The sequence below is a fragment of the Procambarus clarkii genome, chromosome 1, assembly GCF_040958095.1.
Source record: "Procambarus clarkii isolate CNS0578487 chromosome 1, FALCON_Pclarkii_2.0, whole genome shotgun sequence".
Lineage (NCBI taxonomy): Eukaryota > Metazoa > Arthropoda > Malacostraca > Decapoda > Cambaridae > Procambarus > Procambarus clarkii.
This window is the reverse complement of record NC_091150.1, coordinates 4,793,323-4,816,449: the sequence shown is the minus strand read 5'-3', so window position 1 is coordinate 4,816,449 and position 23,127 is coordinate 4,793,323. Positions and strand designations below refer to the sequence as shown.

General features: G+C 47.6%; 2 protein-coding genes across 3 annotated transcripts in view; both read left to right on the top strand.

The window, feature by feature from the left end:
* Nucleotides 1-23,127, top strand: part of LOC138349612 (tripartite motif-containing protein 59-like) — a 318,336-nt gene that overhangs the window by 101,411 nt on the left and 193,798 nt on the right. The window lies entirely within an intron of this gene.
* LOC138356572 (tigger transposable element-derived protein 7-like) lies at nucleotides 4,950-21,455 on the top strand. Its single transcript, XM_069312787.1, has 3 exons — nucleotides 4,950-5,022; nucleotides 15,492-17,204; nucleotides 21,403-21,455. The coding sequence occupies exons 1-3, from the start codon at nucleotides 4,950-4,952 to the stop codon at nucleotides 21,453-21,455; spliced, it is 1,839 nt and encodes a 612-aa protein (XP_069168888.1).

Below are 23,127 nucleotides of genomic sequence, written 5' to 3'. Positions count from 1 at the left end.
TTTTTTTTTGGGGGGGGTTCTTGCGATGTCTCGCGTCGGACCCGTCGTTTCTGAACTCCTGGCGGGCTTGCATGCTTCGGAGTTTTTCTGTTCGGCAGACGTTCCATCTCCTTGTGCCGCCTGGGTTTCAGTGGTCGCGCCCGAGATCTTCTCGCGGCTCCGCCTTTTTCCTGGGCTCGGGGGGGGGCCTTGTCGGGGCTGCTTATGTTCTGCCTCGTGGTCTCGCCTCCGGTTGGTGGTCGGGTGGCTTCGTGGTAGGTGTCCCACCTGCGTGCTTCTCTTGGCGGCAGTATGGGGTATTTTGGCGGTCCTTCCTTTTCCTGTCCCTTCTTAGGTGGTTCCTCTTGTTAGCTTGGTTTACTCTCGGCTTGGTTTTCTAGTGGGGGTTGGGGGCCGTCGTCTTGCCACATACTGTCGCCTCTTTTCGTGCGGTGCAGGCGGAGCCGCTTCAGCTTGCTTTCGGCCTTGGTGTTGCTTTTGCACCGTTAGTCAGCTGTCTTGTGCGTCATTTCACCTCCGGCCTGTTCGTGCGCCGCTTGCACCATCCTGGTCTCTGGTCAGCGTGCTCTGTCTTCTCCTCAGTTGGTAGTGCCCCTTCGGTTCCGGTGTGTTTTTTCGTCGGCTCTTTCCTTTGGGCCTTTGCCTCTGGGGGTCGATTCGCTGAGTTTTCTTGCTCCTTCGGTTTAAGCGTTTTGGTTGTTTGATGGCAGCAGTCTCCATCTTTTTCTGGCGCGGGGTGGGGCTGCTGCATTCTGGAGGGGTCCAGGGTTTGTTGGTGCTTCGTTGGTCGGGCCGGGGGTGTGTCGTTTTTGTGTTCAGTGGCGGCCCTCCGCTGTTGTTTGCGTGCCACGGCGTTTGGGTCCGGAGCGCGTTTTGCGTTGATCCGGTTCTGTTCTTCCCGGTTCGCGGGTGATGGTGTCCCGGGTGGTCAGCCGTGTTCTTGCGGCTAAGCTGCCTGTGTTCTTCCCTCATGCCTGTGCCGTTCGTGGCTTTGCTGCTATCGCTGCCGTCTGGGCGACGTGGCATTGCGGTCTTTCGGGCATGGATTTTTGGTGTTCGTGCAGGGGCCTTGCTGCTCGTGGTTCTCGTGTTGTTCCCGGGATTTTCGGGGCTGTGGCGCCTTGGGTTGGCGTTTGCTGCCGGTTGTCTCGCCTCCTTGGGGGGTGCGTGGTGTCCGCCTCCCGGTTTTTGTCCCTTTGACCTTCCTCTGTGGGTAGTTAGCTCTGGGGAGCCGACGGGGCTCCCCCCAGAAAACCAGCGTTGAATGTAATGAAACGCCATTTTCTGGGTGAGACCCGGAGGCTCCCCGGCAAACTCCCTCCCTCCCTCCGGTCGGCGTTTTTCGCGTGTTTTGACATCCAGCCTCAGAACTGATGGGTGGATAGCCGGCGTGGGAGGTCTGGGGCTCCCCCTTCCCCCTCCCGGGGAGGGGGGAGCTGCGCAGACAGCGGCGCGGTGACGTATGACGTCATACTAGTTTCCTTGTTTTCTGTTGAAGAGTTCTATTCACTAGTTCGGCTTAGGTAGCAATTTTCACCAGAATAGGGGTTTGTTTTGGAATGCTTACCTTTCTGGATGCTTGACCCGGTCGATGGCAGACATAGAATGCTTCCAACCACACGGGGGTTTCTATAGGCCATTGCTCCCCTTGCCTCTCTGAGGGGGCCAGGTTCTGGCTCGTGGTCCCCGGTAGGCCCTAGAACTCCATACACATGACTGATGCCAAAGTCTGACATTAGCATATCAGCCGGTAAAGCTCCGGGGAGCCTCCGGGTCTCACCCAGAAAATGGCGTTTCATTACATTCAACGCTGGTTTTTTAGATCCAGATGCAGTCAACCCAACCATCTCTTTCCTGTAATATCTCTGTGGCTCGATCATAGAAACTGAGTAAATTCGATACACAGGATCTTCCAGATCGAAAACCATACTGTCTGTCTGATATTATATCATTTCTCTCCAGGTGTTCTACCCATTTAGTTTTAATTAGTTTTTCCAATACTTTCACTATTACACTTGTCAATGATACAGGTCTATAATTGAGGGGGTCTTCCCTGCTGCCACTTTTGTAGATTGGAACTATATTAGCCTGTTTCCACACGTCTGCTATGAATCCTGTACACAGGGATGCCTGAAAGATCAGGTGAAGTGGAATGCTGAGCTCAGATGCACATTCTCTCAGAACCCATGGTGAAACTCCATCTGGGCCAGCTGCTTTGTTCTTACCGAGCTCCTTTAGCATATTTTCCACTTCATCTCTAGACACCTCTATCCGCTCTATGTTGTTCTCTGGAATTCTTATTGTGTCTGGTTCTCTGAAGATTTCATTTTGTACAAACACACTTTGGAACTTTTCATTTAATGTTTCACACATTTCCTTTTCATTTTCCGTGAATCTGTTTCCCATTTTCAACCTCTGGATATTATCCTTTACCTGCAATTTGTTGTTTATGAATTTGTAGAATAGGCCCGGTTCTGTTTTACATTTATCTGCTATCCCTTTTTCAAAATTTCTTTCTGCCTCTCTCCTTACTGCTGTATAGTTGTTTCTCGCATCTTTGTATCGCTGGTATGTTTGGGGGTTTGGCCTCTTCCTATACTGATTCCATTTTTGTGTCTTTTGGTCTCTGGCCCTCTCACAATTTCTGTCGAACCAATCCTGTTTTCTGGCCCTGCATCTCTGTTTTGGTATAATTTTTTTTGTGCCTTTATCATATATTTCACAAAACTTGACATACATCTCATTCACTTCCTTGCCTAGCATCAAGTCTGTCCAATTATACTCACTAAAAAAATTTCTAAGGTCACCATAATGTCCTCTCCTGAAGTCTGGTTTTTCAACTGCTTCAACCTCCTTATTTTCTTCCAGCTTATATTGCATTGCATACTTTATTCCCAAAAAGACATGGTCACTTTTACCCAAGGGAAGAAGGTACTGAATGTCAAATATCTCTTCCTCCTTCCTGGTAAATATCAAATCTAGCATGGAGGGAATGTCCCCTTCCCTCATCCTCGTAGCTTGTTTAACATGTTGATACAAGAATGTTTCCAGGATGAGGTCTACAAATTTACAGGTCCAAAAATCTTCTGTTTTAGCTTCATATGCTTTCCAGTCTATGGATTTCAAGTTGAAGTCACCGACTATCAACAGTCGTGATCTATCGTTATCCGCTCTTGCTATAATCTCTCTCATTATTGTTATAAGACCTTCACGTTTACTATCTAGCTCCTCCTTTGACCATGTGCTGCTTGGCGGTGGACTATATGCATTTATTATCATTAGTTTATCATCCTCATGGCAGATCTCTAGTGCTATTATGTCAACTTCTTGTGGATTGGCAGTCATTATTTCGTTCACCTTTAGGTGTTCTTTTACCAGCACAGCAACGCCACCGCCTTTCCTAATTTTTCTGTCCCGTCTCCAAATTGAGTAGCCCCTTGGGAATATGACCTCATTTAAAATTACATCTTCAAGTTTTGTCTCCATGAGTGCAACAATGTCTGGTGTCTGCAGCTGTATTACATCACTTAACTCCAGTATCTTCGATCTCACTCCATCTATGTTGGTGTATGCAATCTTCAGGAACTTGTTCCCCCTCTCCTTATTCTTCACTCCCCCTCTCTCTATTGATTTTGTTGGTTTGCCTTTATGTACCACTTTACTGGTTTGCCTACCCCTATCACTTTGTAGAAAAAAGAATTTATTTCTTCTTCATTCCTGCTCTCATTTAAATGTTTTGCCTCGGCGAGGTTCAGTTTCAGCTCTTCTCTATCTTCTTTTGAAAGATCTCGTCTTAACGACCACCCTTTCCCATCCTCATCACTTTGCAATTTTCTAGCGTTCCTTAGTACTTCTTCCATCTGTTTGGCACCGTTTAGGGTGATCCTCAAAGGTCGATCTTTCCCTTTTACGTACCTGCCTATTCTCCTGTAGTCGCACACATTCTCTATGGTTGTAAGACCTTCCACGAGGCCAACAATTTTATCTACTACTTTAGCTTCTTCTACAGCTCTTTCTGACCTAGATGTTATCGCATTTTCTTTGCAGCCAAAAATGATCAGGGACTTACTCCGATCAACTGTGTTTTGCACCAACTTCGGGTTAGATGCCAATTCTTTTCTCACTTCCAGCCTAATGTTTGTTTTATCTTGGTTGCTGCAGTGTTTGACTTCCTTTACTGCTTCTTCTATTTTTTCCTTCTCCTTGGCCACTTGTGCATAGGTGAGTTGCATATCTCTCTTGCACTGTTCTATTCCCTGTGTAACTTCCTCCATCTGTGCTGACAAAAGCTGTTTCTCCTGTTGAATTTCCTTGCCTAACCTATTGTAGTCATTTATGTTTAAATTTACTTTAACTTCTTCCAAAGCTATTTTTAAGAGTTTATTTTCTTCTTCCATGGCTTTGCAATTTGTTTCCAATTGATTCTTGTCCTTGTACAAGTCTTTCACTAAACCCTCAAGACATAAAACTTTGCTATTCAAATGGTCATTACTTTCTTTCAATTTACTAATTATTTCTACATGAGAGTTCACTATAGTATCTAAATTTACCAACTTGTTATGTAGACTGCTAATATCAATGCTTTCTCCATTGAATCCCTCAAAATCAAACTCTGTTTTGTTTTTCCCCATGCCAGTGGCCATCTTGAATGTTCTTCTCTGCACTGTAAACACTAGGGCAACTTTTTCTCATCCGATTTTTCACTTCCCTTAGCACTTTCCTGTTATCTCATCTATTTTTCAAGAGCAACTTATTGTTCTTATGTTCTTATGTTCTTACTCTCATTGATCTGCTGCTCTTTTTGGGGGGAGACCCTACGGCTCCCAGAAGCTATCTATGGCTGATATGGATACCCCTAACTATTTTGCATCAGTTGATGTGGGTAGAGTTCTAGGCCTACTGCGGACCACGAGCCAGAACCTGGCCCCCTCACAGAGGCACGAGGAGCAATGGTCCATAGAAATCCACATGTGATTTGGAGCATTCTATATCTGCCATCGACCGGGACAGGCACCCAGAAAGGTAAGTGCCACTAAACAAACCCCTATTCTGGTTAACAACGAAAATCGTTAAATGAGTGAACAGAACTCCCCAAAAGAAAAATGAGAAAACAAGCATGACGTCACACGAGCCGCGCCACATGTCTGCACAGCTTCCCCCTCCCCGGGAGGTGGAAGGGGGAGCCCCAGACCCTTTGCGCCAGCGAACCCCACCTCAGTTCCTCGGCTGATGGGATCGTGCACAGTCGTGTGGCTCCAGCTCCATTCTTCTCTCAGTGTTGTTCGTTGTTTTCAGTGCTGCTCTTACGGTGGTCGTGTGAGCTGGGAGTAATATTCTCAGAGGGTCTCCTTCCCTGAGTGCCCTGTAAGTACCGCCCTTGGGGCTTGGGGGTTCCCTTCCACAAGTCGCCTTGGGTCTACCTCTGTTGGCCTTTTGCTGCTTGGCGTTTGGCCGCCCCGAGTGTGTGGGGTTTTTCCTCCCTTGTTTGCCTTGGGGTAAGTGGTGATTATTGCACTGGTGGGGGCGCGGGGTACCGTGTAGCTAGTTTTAACCTATAACAGCGGTCGGGTCTGTTCTCTAGGGGTACGTTGTTCTCTTGCGTGGTTTTTCTTTTCTTTTTGTTTTTGCCTGGTGGGAGGGTTTGCCTTGTGTTCTCCCACACTCCTTATATTAGGGTCGTTTTGTGTGGTGGCACCCCCTGCTTCACACTTGTGAGTGGACACATCCCGTGGGTTCAGCTTTTAGTAGTTTGCTTGGTAGTTTGGAGCGCCGGTTAGCAGTACCCTGCCTGGGATAACCTTAGCAGACCCAGTCTTGGGGCCCCTGAAAAACCCCGCTTGGGCTCTCGGGTCTGATGGAGGAGTCCCTTGCGTCCCCCTCTCGCTTTTGCGAGTTTTGAGGGTTGCTCTGTCCCCCATGTCTCAGGGCGACACTTATGATCTCAGCCTCCAGGGGAAACGAGTCTCCCTTGAAAGTTATTCTGCAAGACCTGACCTAACTAAGAGGTCAAGGAGGCATAGACCTGAATATATATATATATGTTAATCACTGGGTTAAATTTGACAGACGGTTTGCAAATATGGGCAGTGAATCAGGATATAGATAAATGACTGGTCATGAGATGTGGAGAGTTTGCTGGAGGTGTGAGGCTCGCCTCAGAGGAGCTTGGGCTCACTTGAGCTGAAGAGATCGTGAGGGGAGGGCGTGCTCCGTTTGAGCCCCTGGTGAAGAAGAACCCCTGTTTGATATACCTTCAAGAGGAAGGAAGTGGACAGATGTCTCGACTGAGGAATAAGTTGGGAGGTGTGTCAGCTCGAGTCATGAACTGCGGAAGGTGTTATGGAGCAGTTAAAGCAGTTTTGTGGGTAGCCTGAGCTGCCCTGAGTGTCGCCGCCCGGCCAGTGAGGACCAGCGAGTGAACCAAATTCTGTGGTAAACATTTTAAACAGTTTACAGTGATTGTCTGCAGTTGGTCGTGTGCCCAGCGACCATAGGAAGGTTTATTGAGATATTATACATATTGTGTTAAGGCAGAAATCCTAAATAAGAGTGTGAAGATTGGAGGAGCAGCACATCCTCTCCTTCCGATAGCTTGCAGGTGATTGACCAGCTGGCAGCCTGGGGCGGGCGGGCCGCCCCGGGAAGTGGAAAATGGACCCACCCGGGCGTGGGGGAAGTCCTCACTACAGGCAGAAGTCAGAGAGATGTCAAGTGAAACATTCATTGTGTGTGATTCATTTCAGTTATATGTTTGTAGAGGAACATTTTTATTGGCATATCATTCCATGGAATCAGTGGTAGAGTATCACTGGAGTCCAAGAGAAACTTGATGGTGCAGCAGCATGGAAGAGCTGTAGAGGATCCTGGTAGATGAACCTGGAAGAACCTCATGATGTCAGGGTAGTGAATTTACAGATGTAGGAAGGAAGTTCTTATTGAATACATGTAGGGAGTTGGTAGAGTGTTTGATTGCCATTAGCATGCAAGACGCAGTGAAAGGTGGGTGACTGATTATCATTTCTATGCCAAGAAATATTTATACTGAAGTTTATTGAATTACAACTGTAGGATGGATTACCTGCAGAGATATATGCATGTACAGTACAACCTCGATTCAACGTACTATATGGGACCGACCCCAGTTCGTTGGAGCATTGGATTTGTTGCAAGAGGTGACCTTCAGGAGGCGTTTGCATCAGTGTCTTTATTTTTCTTGTAGACAATAAAAATGCATTATCATATTATATACTGTACCTATATATTATTACTCTACTAACAAATACTGTTACATTTGCTATTTACCTTATTGTTGGAGTTAAGTCCATCTTGAAGTCTCATGGAGTTGTGAATGCTGTACAGTAAATACATACTGTAGTGTATTATGCCGTTAACACTGTGTTGAGTAGTTCTGTTGTATGTTGAGTACTACAATAAAGTTTATGAAAACTATTGTACACTAAAATTACTGCAACTTTAATTTTAACACTATATTTTGATGCAGGCAGGCAGGCAGACAGGCAGGCAGGCAGGCAGGCAGGCAGGGAGGGAGGCAGGCAGGCAGGCAGGCAGGCAGGGAGGCAGGCAGGCAGGCAGGCAGGCAGGCAGGGAGGCAGGCAGGCAGGCAGGCAGGGAGGCAGGCAGGCAGGGAGGGAGGCAGGCAGCAAGGGAGGCAGGCTGGCAGGGAGGGAGGCAGGCAGGCAGGCAGGCAGGGAGGGAGGGAGGCAGGCAGGGAGGCAGGCAGGCAGGCAGGCAGGGAGGGAGGCAGGCAGGCAGCGAGGGAGGCAGGCAGGCAGGCAGGGAGGGAGGGAGGGAGGGAGGCAGGCAGGCAGGCAGGGAGGGTGGGAGGCAGGCAGGCAGAGCTTGGGAGGGAGGCAGAGATTGGGAGGGGGTAGGCAGGAAGGGAGGCGGGCAGGCAGAGCTTGTGAGGGAGAGGCAGGGAGGGAGGCTGGCACCGAGGGAGAGTGGCACAGAGGGAGGCAGGGAAGGAGAGGATGGAAATGGATTGATGGAAGGATGGAGGGAGGGATGGAAGGATGGATGATTTGAGGGTGTGTGTGTGTATGGGCTGTAGGGGTGGGGGGGGGGGGGAGGTGTGTCGGTGGTGGTGAAGAGACCGACTCGACTCGGTGATAACCCTAACTCTGACCAAGTTAACTTTTTTTTTTAACTTGATTTGTTTCTTCAATTCTGGATGGATGGAGGGAGAAAGGGGATGGATGGATGGAGGGAGGGAGGGGGGGGATGGATGGATGGAGGGAGGGGATGGATGGATGGATGGATGGAGGGAGGGGATGGATGGATGGATGGATGGATGGAGGGAGGGGATGGATGGATGGATGGAGGGAGGGGATGGATGGATGGATGGATGGAGGGAGGGAGGGGATGGATGGATGGAGGGAGGGGATGGATGGATGGATGGAGGGAGGGGATGGATGGATGGATGGATGGCTGGATGGATGGATGGAGGGAGGGGATGGATAGATGGATGGATGGATGGATGGATGAATTGAGGGAGGGGATGGATGGATGGATGGATGGATGAATTGAGGGAGGGGATGGATGGATGGATGGATGGATGGTTGATACCTGGTTGATACCTGGTTGATGGGGTTCTGGGAGTTCTTCTACTCCCCAAGCCCGGCCCGAGGCCAGGCTTGACTTGTGAGAGTTTGGTCCACCAGGCTGTTGCTTGGAGCGGCCCGCAGGCCCACATACCCACCACAGCCCGGTTGGTCCGGCACTCCTTGGAGGAATAAATCTAGTATGGATGGATGGATGGATGGATGGAGGGGATGGATGGATGGAGGGAGGGGATGGATGGATGGATGGATGGATGGAGGGAGGGGATGGATGGATGGATGGATGGAGGGAGGGAGGGAGGGAGGGAGGGAGGGAGGGAGGGGATGGATGGATGGATGGAGGGAGGGAGGGAGGGGATGGATGGAGGGAGGGGATGGATGGATGGATGGAGGGAGGGGATGGATGGATGGAGGGGATGGGTGGATGGATGGAGGGGATGGGTGGATGGATGGAGGGTGGGGATGGGTGGAGGGAGGGGATGGATGGATGGAGGGAGGGGATGGATGGATGGATGGAGGGAGGGGATGGAGAGAGAGAGAGAGAGAGAGAGAGAGAGAGAGAGAGAGGGAGGGAGAGGGGGGGGGAGGGAGGGAGAGGGGGGGATGGAGAGAGAGGGAGGGAGGGGGAGGGAGGGACGGAGGGGGAGAGAGGGAGGGATATGAAACAAGCATGGTGTGTGTACAGGGATTAGACCCGTCCACTCACGCTATAATTGTTCCAATAACATTTATGTAACTTCTCAAAGAGCAGATGTGTATCATGTTACAGCATATTTTCGGTTTTATTTAGTTTAGTTTAATTAGGATAATAAAAAGCTATTAAAACGCTGGTTTTAGAAATTATTTATTAATATGAAACTTTCAAAAGTCATGGGTCACTGAACTATGATGACACACAGACGAAAGTGAGTGAAACCTCACTGTAAAGTGAGGTTTACAGTATAGTATTCTCTTATCTGTCCACCCTCACTCATCTTGTTTCATCACAGAAAATGTCTATAAAGAGATTTTACCACATGTAGCTAGGTAATCACGCTTCATCCTTTAAATTAATGTACAAAGATACGTGTGCCCCTAATCAGTGAACGAAAATCATGGAAACTCAGTTGTTCACTTGTGTGGATCACTCTGGCTGGTGTTTGTGTGGACCATTTTGGCTGGTGTTTGTGTGGACCATTTTGGCTGGTGTTTGGTTCATATGGTTCACTTGTGTGATCCAACTTCTTATGAAGGAATTATTAATTGTAATCTGTGATAGAATGAGAAAGTTTTCCACCACTCTGTGAACTCTGTCTCAAAATCGTAAGCTTGTGGACCACTTGTGGTCCACATGTGTGGTCCACTTGTGTGATCCACTTGTGTGATCCAACTTGTCATATGAGAGAATTATTAATTGTAATCTGTTATAGAATGGGAAAGTTTTCCACCAGTCTGTGAACTCTGTCTGGACATCTTAAGCAAATCCGAACATCCCTCGCTTTGGCGAACCATTGTTCGTCGAACCGGGTGAGTAAATTCGGCCTGAAAAGTGTGCGAACTAGCCGGAGATTCGTTGAATCGGGGTACGTTGAATCGAGGTTGTACTGTATATTCTAGGGCTGATAATGCCATATTTGTTTTACAAGGTTTAACCCTCTTGGTGAGGTTGATTGTGCCGTAATTGTTTTACAAGGTTTAATCCACTAGGTGAGGTTGTAGCATAAGTGGCAAGCCAGGAGTTGGGCTGCCGCTAGGTATAAGTAACTGATAGTCATGATGGTACTGGACTGCAACCAGATATAGTGTCATAAAGTATTGATGTTTATATACTTATATTGTGTATGAGTGCTTTGTATATGTTCTGTGTTGTTATTAAATGTGTCTAGTTAACAGGTGTTTGTCCTTGTCCTGGTGAGGCTTCCCAGAAAGCAGTAAAGAGAGAGCGAGAGAGAGAGAGAGAGAGAGAGAGAGAGAGAGAGAGAGAGAGAGAGAGAGAGAGAGAGAGAGAGAGAGAGAGACCAAAACTGTGGACAGGGTAGCACAGAATAATAATTCAGAAAAGGAGATTGAGGAGATCATACCAACCAAGGAGAGAGTGAAGAGTCACAGCGTCTCAAGTGGGTGTGTGCACATGACAACGAGGCTAGTGTTGGAGCCGCATCCCCTAACCGTTTGACGCTGAGTCCTTCTCCAAGTGCCAGGAGTGCACAGGGTGATCTCCTGATAAAAGTGTAAGCACTCTACAGAAATTTTGGTTTGGTGGGCTGTCCAGAAGAGACAATCCACCGTCCCACAACAACATAGTAATATTATTATGACCCACAATGTAAAACGCTCATTATTTTTGCCTCCGTCATACTGCCTGTTGGGTCAGTGACACATTCGAGCCTGAGTCCTGCGAGCTCTGTTGCTTGTTTGTGACTCAGTTCACCCAGACTGATGATGATTTTCTTCGGGTGCATGCAGCACGCATGTTGCAGGATAGGTTTAGGTTATTGTACTGCGCTCAGGTTATCGCTTCCCCGAACGCCCAGAAGCTGCCCCGCTTTGCCTATAGGGACTTGGACTTGGGGGTGTTGGTCGCTTCGGCCTTGGTTCTGTCCGCTCCCACTCGTTCTTTCCCCTTCTGTGGTTCATTCGGCTCCCCCCACCCCCTACTTCTGGCCCCTAAGTGTCTGAGGGCTTCGGAATCGCGGCAGGGTTTAGAGGTTTCTGAGACACGGGCAGTTTCGGGGGTTACCCCGTCCGGGGTAGCTGCTGAGGGATTCGAGTCTGTTCCTCCTGCCGTTGCTCCGGAATTTGACCAGTGGGCCCCTTCCCTTCCGGCTCTTTCGGCTGCCCCAACTTTTTCTTGTGAGGCTGGGGCTTTGGAGGATGACTCGGCCTCAGGGTTGGGGAGGAGCTGACTTGGAGGCCTTGGGCTCCATTGGACCCCGCCTGGATTTACCGTCCTTCTGAGCGGGGCTTACTATTGCAAGGAGTGGGGTTTTCTCCCCCCCCCCATCTGCGTACGATTTGGACTTGGGTTCTGCTCCTCTTCGGGTTCAGTTCCACGTTCCTGTGGATTCTTCGGTTCCATCTTTCCGGAGGTTTTTGGCTTCCCGCATCTCGCCACCTGAGGTGCGGTCGGCCATTGTGGCTTACCTCCTGCGTGACCTGGAGTATGTCTCCATAATGGATTCTTCTTCGTTCAGGTTTGAATCGTAATGTCCTTACTGGGGGTGCATTGTGATGTTCCGGGGTCGTCCTGGCTTGCAGACTGCCCCTTGTTTTCATTAGATGCTTGGGACTCGTTCTGTCGGACCCGCACGTTTGAGTGGCACGAAGCATTGACGGTGGTCCAGGTTTATCTGGGGGCAATTTTGCACATCTTAATGGGTGTCTTTTTGTCCTGCCCTTTTGCGGGATATTGGTGCGGTTCAGCTTCATGTGCAGGTTCCTTCCCTGTCGGCTTTGCTTATGGCTGAGAACATACGCACTCGTGGCTTTTTTACTTCGGTGCTGCGTTTCTTTTCCCTCCTGGAACTGTCTTTGGACTGGCTTGCGGAGGATGTAGAGGCGCTTGGGGTGGTTCCTGGGTCTGGCGCTTTAGTCTCGGCTGCTTGTGCGTTGTCTGCTCTTTTGAAGCTGTTTGCACCGATCCTGCGAGAGGCGCTGCTGCGATTTTTTGCTGCGCGTTTTGCGTGTCGACAGGCTGGTTGATACCTGGTTGATACCTGATTGATGGGGTTCTGGGAGTTCTTCTACTCCTCAAGCCTGGCCCGAGGCCAGGCTCGACTTGTGAGAGTCTGGTCCACCAGGCTGTTGCTTGGGGCGGCCCGCAGGGCCACGTACCTACCACAGCCCGGCTGATTTGGAACTTCTCTTAGAAAACCGTCCAGTTTTCTCTTGAAGATGTCCACGGTTGTTCCGGCAATATTTCTTATAGTCGCTGGGAGGACGTTGAACAACCGCGGACCTCTGATGTTTATACAGTGCTCTCTGATTGTGCCCATGGCACCTCTGCTCTTCACTGGTTCAATCTTGCATTTTCTTCCATATCGTTCGCTCCAGTACGTTGTTATTTTACTGTGTAGATTTGGGACCTGACCCTCCAGTATTTTCCATGTGTATATTATTTGGTATCTCTCTCGTCTCATTTCTAGAGAGTACATTTGGAGAGCTTTGAGACGATCCCAATAATTTAGGTGTTTTATCTCATCTATGCGTGCCGTATATGTTCTCTGTATTCCCTCTATTTCAGCAATCTCTCCTGCTCTGAAGGGGGAAGTGAGTACTGAACAGTACTTGAGACGGGACAGCACAAGTGACTTGAAGAGTACAACCATTGTGATGGGATCCCTGGATTTCAAAGTTCTCGTAATCCATCCGATCATTTTTCTGGCTGACGCGATATTTGCTTGGTTATGCTCCCTAAACGTTAGATCGTCGGACATCATTATTCCCAAATCCTTGACATGCTGTTTTTCTACTATGGGAAGATTCGATTGTGTTTTGTACCCTGTATTATGTTTCAGATTCTCATTTTTGCCATACCTGAGTACCTGAAATTTATCACTGTTAAACATCATGTTATTTTCTGCTGCCCAATCGAAAACTTTGTTGACATCTGTTTGTAGTTTTTCAATGTCTTCAGCAGAGGTAATTTTCATGCTGATTTTTGTGTCATCTGCAAAGGACGACATGAAGCTATGACGTGTATTTTTGTCTATATCAGATATGAGAATAAGGAACAGTAGCGGTGCAAGGACTGTACCTTGAGGTACAGAGCTTTTAACGTCGCTTGGACTCGATTTTATCTGATTGACCGTTACTCTTTGTGTTCTGTTCGACAGGAAATTGAGTATCCAGCGTCCTACTTTTCCAGTTATTCCCATTGACCTCATTTTGTGAGCTATCACCCCATGGTCACATTTGTCGAACGCCTTTGCAAAGTCTGTGTATACAACATCTGCATTTTGCTTTTCTTCTAGGGCTGCTGTGATTTTGTCATAGTGGTTGAGTAACTGTGACAGACAGGATCTTCCCGCTCTAAATCCATGTTGTCCTGGATTGTGCAATTCATTGTTTTCCATAAAACTAGAAATTTGATTCCTAATCACTCTTTCAAACACTTTTATTATGTGTGATGTTAGTGCAACTGGCCTATAATTTTTTGCCAAGGCTTTACTCCCCCCCCTTGTGCAACGGAGCTATATCTGCAGATTTAAGTGCTGCTGGTATCTCCCCTGTATCCAGGCTCTTTCTCAATATTATGCTGAGTGCTCTCGCTACTGGTACTTTACATTTCTTTATGAATATTAAATTCCATGAGTCTGACCCAGGAGCTGAGTGCATAGGCATATTGTCAATTTCTCTTTCAAAGTCTTCCGAGTTTGTGGTAATATCCGTTATATTATCTGCAGCTTGAATGTCCCTCATAAAGAAGCTGTCTGGGTCATCAACTTTCATGTTGTTTATTGGTGTGCTAAACATAGCCTCATACTGGCTTCTTAGAATTTCACTAATCTCTTTGTTGTCCTCTGTGTACGTACCTTCATTTGTAATTAATGGTCCAATACTGGTCGAGGTTTTGGATTTTGATTTGGCGTATGTGAAAAAATATTTCGGATTTTTCCTTATCTCTTGTATAGCTTTCTGTTCCAATTCCATTTCCTCAGACTCATATGATCGCTTCAACGTTTGTTCTATTTCTTCGATCTCCCTGCTTAGGCTTATTTTCCTTGCTTGTGATAGTTGTGTCTGCCGAAGCATTTCCGTTATTTTTTTTCCTTCTGCTGTACAGTCGTCTGCATTCTCTTTCTAGAGTGGTCCTCTTTCTACCCCTCCTTGCAATGGTTGCAAGGTCTACATTTATTTTTTCCCAGTCAATCCTCTTATTGTTGAAATTGAATTGATTGAATATTCCTTCTCGCGTGTTGGGTCTCTTAGACCTACTACCGTTATTTATGCTAGTTCGCACTTCAATGAGTTTATGGTCTGAGTATGAAGTATCTGAGATTGTGATGTCTCTGATTAGTTCATCATTGTTTGTGAATAACAAGTCTAGTGTGTTTTCGTTCCTAGTTGGTTCTGTAATCTGTTGATTGAGCGAGAATTTGTCACAGAATCTCAAAAGTTCTCTGACCTGTGGTTGGTTATTTCCCGGGTCATTCCCTGCTATGATATTTGTGTTTGCAATTCTCCATCTTAGACTCGGTAAATTGAAATCTCCAAGGAAGATAATATCTGGAGCTGGGTTTGCTAGGTTGTCAAGTATGTTCTCTATTTTGTGCATCTGCTCTGTGAATTCCTCAACCGTTGTATCTGGCGGTTTATATATTAGAATAATAATTAGGTTTAGTTTCTCTACCTTAATTCCAAGTAGTATCCACTCAATTTAACGGCCTCTTTTATACCGATCTGCCGGTATTAACGACCGGTTTGGGAGACCGGTATCTGGATCCTGCTATACCGGTCTGCGGTCGATATTACCGACGGTCGGTATTGGGTTTGTTGTGGCATCAGCGTCCCCTCACATGGCGACCAGGCCATTAACCTGGATCGTCCAGAGTCATATATTACATCTTAATTTTCTTTTAAAATGATTCACTTTAATGAAGAAAATTGTAAATTATTATTAATAAAATATTTTGAAACAGTTTTTATTAAGCAAAAGTCTTTGTTTTCTTATTTAATACCTTTTATAGTATAGGCACTAGGTATTTTTTTTCCCACGGACCTAGAATGTACTCCGCCGGGCCATGTGTTCCCATTGTTTACCGTGAACTCGCGCGGCTAGCTTCAATTGTGAAGGATATTACTGTACTGTAATTGTGATCTTCTTTCTAATTTACAAAATGCCAAAAGTTACCCAAAGGAAGTGCCTGACGGTTGCACAGAAGCTGGAGTTAATTAAGAAACTTGATAAAGGATATTCTCATGCACGAGCAGCAGCAGAGTTTAACATCGGGAAAAGTACAGTAAGTGACATCAAGAAACAGAAGGATACTCTATTAAAATATGTGAGCACAACAGAGTGTGCTACTTCTGGTGCTGCATGTTCGAGAAAAACAGTAAAGTCTGGTCAGTATCCACAATTGGATGCTGCAGTGTATAAGTGGTTTATTCAGCACCGCACAATTGGCATGGCAATAAGATTTGAAGAGCTGAAAGTTGCAGCAAGTAAACTTGCCATTCAATTAGGTATAAAAGATTTCAATGCAAGTGATGGGTGGGTTGGAAGATTTAAGGCTCGGCATAACATTTCAAACACCAAAAAAATTTCTGGTGAGGCGTCAAGTGCTGATCCCACTAATGTTGATTCATTCAAGGCTAAATTGAACGAGTACATTGTCAGTAATAATTTAAGCAAGTATCAAGTATATAATGCTGACGAGGCTGGGTTTATGTGGCGAGCTGTACCAAGTACATCCTTAACCAGTAGGATGCAGGAAAATATTCCTGGACGAAAGATAGGCAAGGAACGGCTCTCAGTCTTGCTCTGTGCTAATGCTGATGCCTCTCACAGGACAAAATGTGCCGTGGTAGGCAAGTCTAAAAATCCTCGAGCCTTAAAAAATATAATGCAGGCATTACCTGTAATATATTACAATTCTAAGAAATCATGGTTTAATCAAACAATATTTACGGACTGGTTTGAAAACCACTTTTGCAAAGAAGTCAGAGAATTCCAGATCAACAAATGTGGAATAAAGGCCAGTGAGGTTAAGGCATTGTTGCTGCTAGATAATGCCCCTGCTCATCCCATTAGCAAGTTAATTTCAAGGGATGGCAGAATAAAATGCATGGCACTTCCACCAAACACAACATCCTTGATCCAGCCCATGGACCAAGGTGTTATCCTTGCTGCTAAACGTATGTACCAAACAGCAATGCTTGAAGATGTTTTAGTTGTTTTACCTAGCGAGGAAGATGAATTGACAGGAAAGGATACAAGGGCTCAAAGAACACTAGAAAATCTAAAAAAGTACACAATCAGGGAAGCAATATTCCACTGGGCTAGGCTTTGGAATAAAGTGAAAGAAACCACACTAACAAATTCATGGAAGAAACTGTTAACAGAGAGGCCTAGATGTGAAGCAGCAGTATCTGATAGTGAATTCGAAGATTTTGAAAATGAAGCCAATGATTTTGAAGGGTTTGAAGAAACGATCCGAACAATGTTGCTCCAAGCTGGTCAGGGTGTACAAGTGAATGATATCAATGAATGGTTAGAAAATGATTACGATCCTGGTTATGAATTGTTAACTGAAGAACAGATTGCGCAAAGTGTTCTCGGAAATGACTCTGATGACTCTGATGACTCTGATGATGATTCGGACGATGTTGGTGAGGCTCTGCCTAGAGGTGTCGGATATCAGAAAAGATTGGAACAAGTTGAGGAACTCATTGAATATTCAATAAAAAGTAAACATGAGGTTATTGGAAATTTTTATGTACACCTTACAGCCTTAAAGCAATGTCTCAGAACGTTAGCCAGAGAAAATCAGATTCAGACAAAAATAGATAAATTCATGATTTCAACGGTTCGTGAAAAATCTTCGTCGACAAGCGATGCTGCACCCGTCGATGCTGAATTACCATCGACAAGTCGTGGAGCATCCGCCAGCAATGAATGCTCTGCAAGCGATGCTGCACCCGCCGGTGCTGAATTCCCATCGACAAGACGTGGAGCATCCGCCAGCAATGAATGCTCTGCAAGCGATGCTGCACCCGCCGATGCTGAATTCCCATCGACAAGACGTGGAACATCCGCCAGCAATGAATGCTCTACAAGCCATGCTGCACCCGCCGATGCTGAATTCCCATCGACAAGTCGTGGAACATCCGCCAGCAACGAATGCTCTACAAGCCATGTTGCACCCGCCGATGCTGAATTCCCACCAACAAGTCGTGACAAGTCATCCACTAACGATATAAAATATGATTGAAAGGCATATAAATTAGTGTAAAAAGTGTTGATAGAGTACAGTATTGTAAGTGTTAATGATTAATTAAGCCTAGACAAAAAGATACTGTACAGTGTAAATATACAGTAGAAATAATTGTCAATAGTGAAGTAGAATTAGAACTCATGTGAATTAGTAGTAAGGCTAGCTGTTGTGTGAAGTGAGTGCCTGAAAATAAGTGTACATACAGTATGTACCCTGTATACAATATAAACAATATAAAACAAGCGCTGCAGAGGATGATGTAATCATCACAGCTTCGTAATCTTCAGCTTCATTAAAAGTAAGTCAATTTACCAATTTTATTATAGTATTACAAGATATTAATTGTTTTTTTTCAACAAAAGCTACATATTAGTCTCTGCAAATGTATATTCTATCGTCAGCAGAGAAAAGGTGAGCTCAAAATATTTCGTCTTGGCTAGCTCTCAGTGACAAGGCTCGATTGCCATTGTTATGGCATGGCCGCCACAGCCTGTGTTGTAACATTAAAAGTAAGTCAATTTACCAATTTTATTATAGTATTGCAAGATATTAATTTTTTTTTTTCAACAAAAGCTACATATTAGTCTCTGCAAATGTATATTCTATCGTCAGCAGAGAAAAGGTGAGCTCAAAATATTTCGTCTTGGCTAGCTCTCAGTGACAAGGCTCGATCGCCATTGTTATGGCATGGCCGCCACAGCCTGTGTCGTAACATTAAAAATACATTACCTGCACTGTTCAGGGTAAATCAAAACACATCTCTAAAATTTTATTAAGACAATATTAACTCACTGATTGATACATGAAATATTTTGCAATACAAAGGAATGAATCAATTTTTTCCCACCCATCTGGACTTGATCAGAGCATGTTCACACATCATCCATGCAGCAGCCAGCAACTGGCTTAATCGTCGGCCGTGCACTAAATTGGAATGCAATTACACAATGAACTTTATTTAATTTTAGTTATAAAGTATAAAATATATCCTACCTGAATGTTACTTGAAAAATTACCCGACCCGACTTAACTTAGGAAATAACGGAGCTCCGGAAATAACGACTAGGGTACAGCCCCATATAGGCCGTTAAATTGAGTGGATACTACCACCTCATTAGTTGAGTTTAGTAGTTCTGTGCATACCAGGTCTTCTTTAATATACAGACCTACTCCTCCATTTGACCTAGTTTTTCTATCACATCTATATAAATTATAATTTGGAATCCAGATTTCACCATCCATGTAATCTTTTGTATGAGTTTCTGTGAATGCCCCAAATATTGAGTTTGACTCTAATAGGAGGCCATTTATGAACTTAACTTTATTTCTTGACCTTGGCTTTAAACCTTTAATGTTTGCAAATATGAATGATTGTCCATATTGTGTGTCACTTCTGGAAGGTGACACACAATGTGGACAATCAAACAAACATAGGCTGTACTCGCTTCCTCTTTGAAATCTGCTTGGGCCCTTTTCTTTGGTTGTCTTCTCCTTTTTATCCTCTGCTTTTTGAGGCCTATGCGGTTGAGCGTTATATTCAAGCAGCTTCTTCCACTTGCTGCCCTATGTCGGAATTGTTGGTGCTCCAGGGGAACCGGGGGGCTTCTTCCCGGTGGGGTCATGCCAGGGCTCGTGGTCGCGTTCATCGGGGTCGGCCACAGGTGTCAGTTCGGTGCTGGTGCCGCCTGCGATCCCGCCTGCGCCTGGACGGCACAGTGTTCTCTCTGCGTACAGGTCGAGTTCTCGTAAGGGGCAGTGGCCCTTTCGCGGTTCGCCCCATTGACAGGGCGGCTGGAGAGGGGGAAAGAGGCTTGCTCTCTTAGCTCACGCCTGGTCTCACGATTTGCGGGCTTTTCAGGTCGTTTCTCTCGGCCTGCGGTGGCGTTAGGTGGCTCCTCCTCCTTTGGGGGTTTGGGGCTGCCAGGACAGGCTTCCTATCCTGCGCTCTGTCGGGTCATCTTGGAGTGGGTGCGCTTGGGCGTAGTCGAAACGACAATGTCTCTCAGGTGGGTTTCCCTCCTGTTCTCAGTTCCGAAACGGGACTGTGCGGACCTGCGGTTCATTCTGGACTTGTCCCATCTGAACCCTTGAATTTCTTGCCCCTCGTTTCGGGTGGCCACTCTGTCCCAGGTCCAGCTTCTGTTGGAGCCAGGGCGCTTGGATGGTGTCCCTGGATCTCAAGGATATATATATCTTGAGGTTATATCTTGAGATGATTTCGGGGCTTTTTAGTGTCTCCGCGGCCCGGTCCTCGACCAGGCCTCCACCCCCAGGAAGCAGCCCGTGACAGCTGACTAACACCCAGGTACCTATTTTACTGCTAGGTAACAGGGGCATAGGGGTGAAAGAAACTCTGCCCATTGTTTCTTGCCGGCGCCTGGGATCGAACCCAGGACCACAGGATCACAAATCCAGCATGCTGTCCGCTCGGCTGACCGGCTCCCTTGTATATTGACACGTCCCTATTCATCTGGTACTCCGGAACTGGCTTGGTTTTATTGTGGGATGTCAGAGTTACCGGTTTTGTTGTCTCCCGTTCGGGTTGAATCTGGCACCTCGCAGGTTCACACGCCTTACCCGGATCGTGGTGGCCTGTCTGCATCTGTTAGGTGTTTGGGTGTTAGCTTACCTCGACGACTGGCTGGTTTGGGCTCCCAGTAGGTTCGTGTGTGTGCTTGCCATGGATTTGGTGCTTTCCCAGCTCGCCGGGTTCGGGTTCCTGTTGAACTGGAGGAAGTAACATCTGGTTCCCTCCCAGGTTCGGTCCTAGCTGGGTCTTGTGTGGAACTCTCGGAACGCTTCCTCGTCTCCTCCTCCGGCTTCTCTCCTTCGGCTGTGGTCCTGCCTATGCTTGTTTCTGGGGGCTCCCTGGTCACCCGGTGGTTGCTCGAGGGTCTGTGCGGGAGCCTGAACATTGCGATGTTGGTCTACCCGCCGGGTCGGGTTTGGCTTCGTTGGCTATTCTGGTTCCTTCTGGGCCGTCCCTTCCGCCTCTCTCGCGATCGCTGGGTTCGTCCTCCGGGGGGGCTGCTGCGTCACCGGCTTTATCTTCGAGGTTTTTCGGGGTTCTGTACCTTGGCGCCTACCCGAGCCCTCGCTCGATGTGTTCACGGAAGCGTCATCTTTCGGCTGGAGCTTTGTGACCAGTGCTCACTAGGCCGTTCAGGGGCGGTGGGGTCCGTCCTTCCTTGGAGCCCACAGCACGGGTGTGGGAGTTCGCAGCGGTGTGGTTTGCGCTTCAGAAGGTTAGAGTCGCTGGTGGATCGACAATCCGGCTCCATTCGGACTGCTCCCCGGTGGTTCATTGCCTGAACCAAGAGGGTTCGATCCTTGGCTCTTGGGGTTGGTCGTTTCGGGTGACACGTCGGCTGAGTTCTCGGGGTTTGGCTCTCCTGGCGGTTCATGTTCGGGGGGTGTCCAACGTCTTGGCGGACGGCCTGTCCTGGTTCGTTTCCCTGTCCACGGAATGGACGGTCGACACCGACTCATTCAGTTAGCTCTGCCAGACGTTCGGGTGCCCGGAAGTGGACCTCTTCGCGTCAGCATGGTCGAGGCATCTTCCGGTATATGTGGAGCACTTCCCCGACTGCGAGGCTGTTGGGATAGAGGCAGGACTGGTTGAGGTGGGAGTTCCTGTACCTCTTTCCCCCGGTTCAGCTGTTACTCCAGATCCTGGCTTGCTTGGAGACTTACCAGGGACGTGTAGTCCTCTTGGCCCTATGGTGCCCGGCCCAGCCGTGGTTTCAGGCGCTGCTTGCCTGGTGTCCGTACCTGGAGGTTTTTCCGTGGCTCCACCTCTTTCAGGAGATCGGCCCGGTCTGGTACGAGACTGGTTTGCTCTTCTCCCCCCCGAGTCCTCACGTTTGGTATTTTTGACTCGTATTTATCACCATCTCTGTGGTGATCAGGTGGCTTCTTTGCTGGTTTCCCACCTGCGGGCTTCCTCTCGGCGGCAGTATGAGGTTTCCTGGCGGACCTTCCAGTTCTTTTTGTCCCCTTGTCATTGCTCTTCATTTTCGGTTCGGGTGGTGTCCTTTCCCTCTTGGTTGTTCCAGGACCGTCATCTTATGCCTAATACTGTCGCCTCGTATCATGCGGCACTGGCGGAGCCGCTGCAGCTTGCTTTTGGTATCGATGTTACTTATGCACCGTTTCGCAAGCTGTCTCGTGCATTGTTTCACCTCTGGCCTGCTCATGCCCCGCCTGAGCCATCCTGGTCTTTGGACAGAGTGCTTTCATGTCTTTCTTCTTCTCAGTTTGTTGTGGCCCCTTCGGTTTGGGAGTGTTTTGCTAAGGCTCTTTTTCTGATGGCATTAGCCTCTGGGAGTCGAGTGGTGGAGCATCATGCTATTCTCTGGCGTAGAGGTTTTTGCTCCTTTGGTCGTGGTCATAGGTATGTTCGTCTACAGCCGTCTCCCTCTTTTCTGAGGAAGAATGAGAATGCTGCCTTCCGGAGGGGTCCTTGGGTTGTTGATGCTTGGTTTGTCAGGCCGGGGGTTCATCATATGTTGTGTCCGGTTGCGGCCCTCCGCCGTTATCTGCGTGCCACAGCTTCTGTGTCCGGGGATGCACTTTGGGTTGATCCAGTTTCCGTTCTTCTCTGTTCGCGGGTTCGGGTCTCTCAGGTCATCCACAGGATAATTAAATCTAGCCAGTGTGTGGTTTATCCCCGTGCCCATGACGTTTGCTGCACTTGCAGCCGTCTTTGGCAATATGTCTTGGGCTGACATTCGGGCACGGTTTTTTTTGGCGGTCGAACAGGGTCCTGACTGCATGCTACCTCGTGAAAGTTCCTGGGCCCAGTCGAGCCTGTGTTGCTTTGGGTCGGCGGTTGCAGCCCATTGTCTTGACTTCGAGTTGAGTAGTGGAGCATCAACTGCCTCCCGGGTAAGTCCCCCTTTTATTATGTTGTCTTGGGTGAAGTAGCTCCGGGAAGCCGTAGGGGCTCCCCCCCAGAAAACCAGTGTCGATTGTAATAAAACGCCATTTTCTGGGTGAGTACCGGAGGCTTCCCAGAAACCCTCCCTCCGGTCAGCAGTTTTTCGCGTTTTTTGATATCTAGCCTCAGAGCTAAGGTGGGGATCACCGGCACGAGGGTCTGGGGCTCCCCCTGCCCCCCCCCCCCCCCCTCTCGGGGAGGGGGGAGCTGTGCAGGCATGCGGCTCGGCTCATGTGACATCGTGTTTGTTTGCTCGTTTTTCTTTTGGGGAGTTCTGTTCACTCGTTTGATGATTTTCGTTGTTAACTAGAATAGGGGTTTGTTTTGTGGCACTTACCTTTCTGGGTGCCTGTCCCGGTTGATGGCAGATATAGAATGCTCTAAATCACATGTGTATTTCTATGGGTCATTGCTCCTCGTGCCTCTGTGAGGGGGCCAGGTTCTGGCTCATGGTCCCCGGTAAGCCTAGAACTCCACCCACATCAACTGATGCAAAATAGTTAGGGTATCCATATCAGCCATGGATAGCTCCGGGGAGCCTCTAGGCCTCGCCCAGAAAATGGCGTTTCATTACATTCAACGCTGGTTTTTTACTTCATTACAAAAATGATTTTGGAACCAATCCTCAAAAATAATCTGTGTGAACCAGGTATTTTTTGTATTGTAGTAGATGACAGGTAGTCTGTTCATGCAG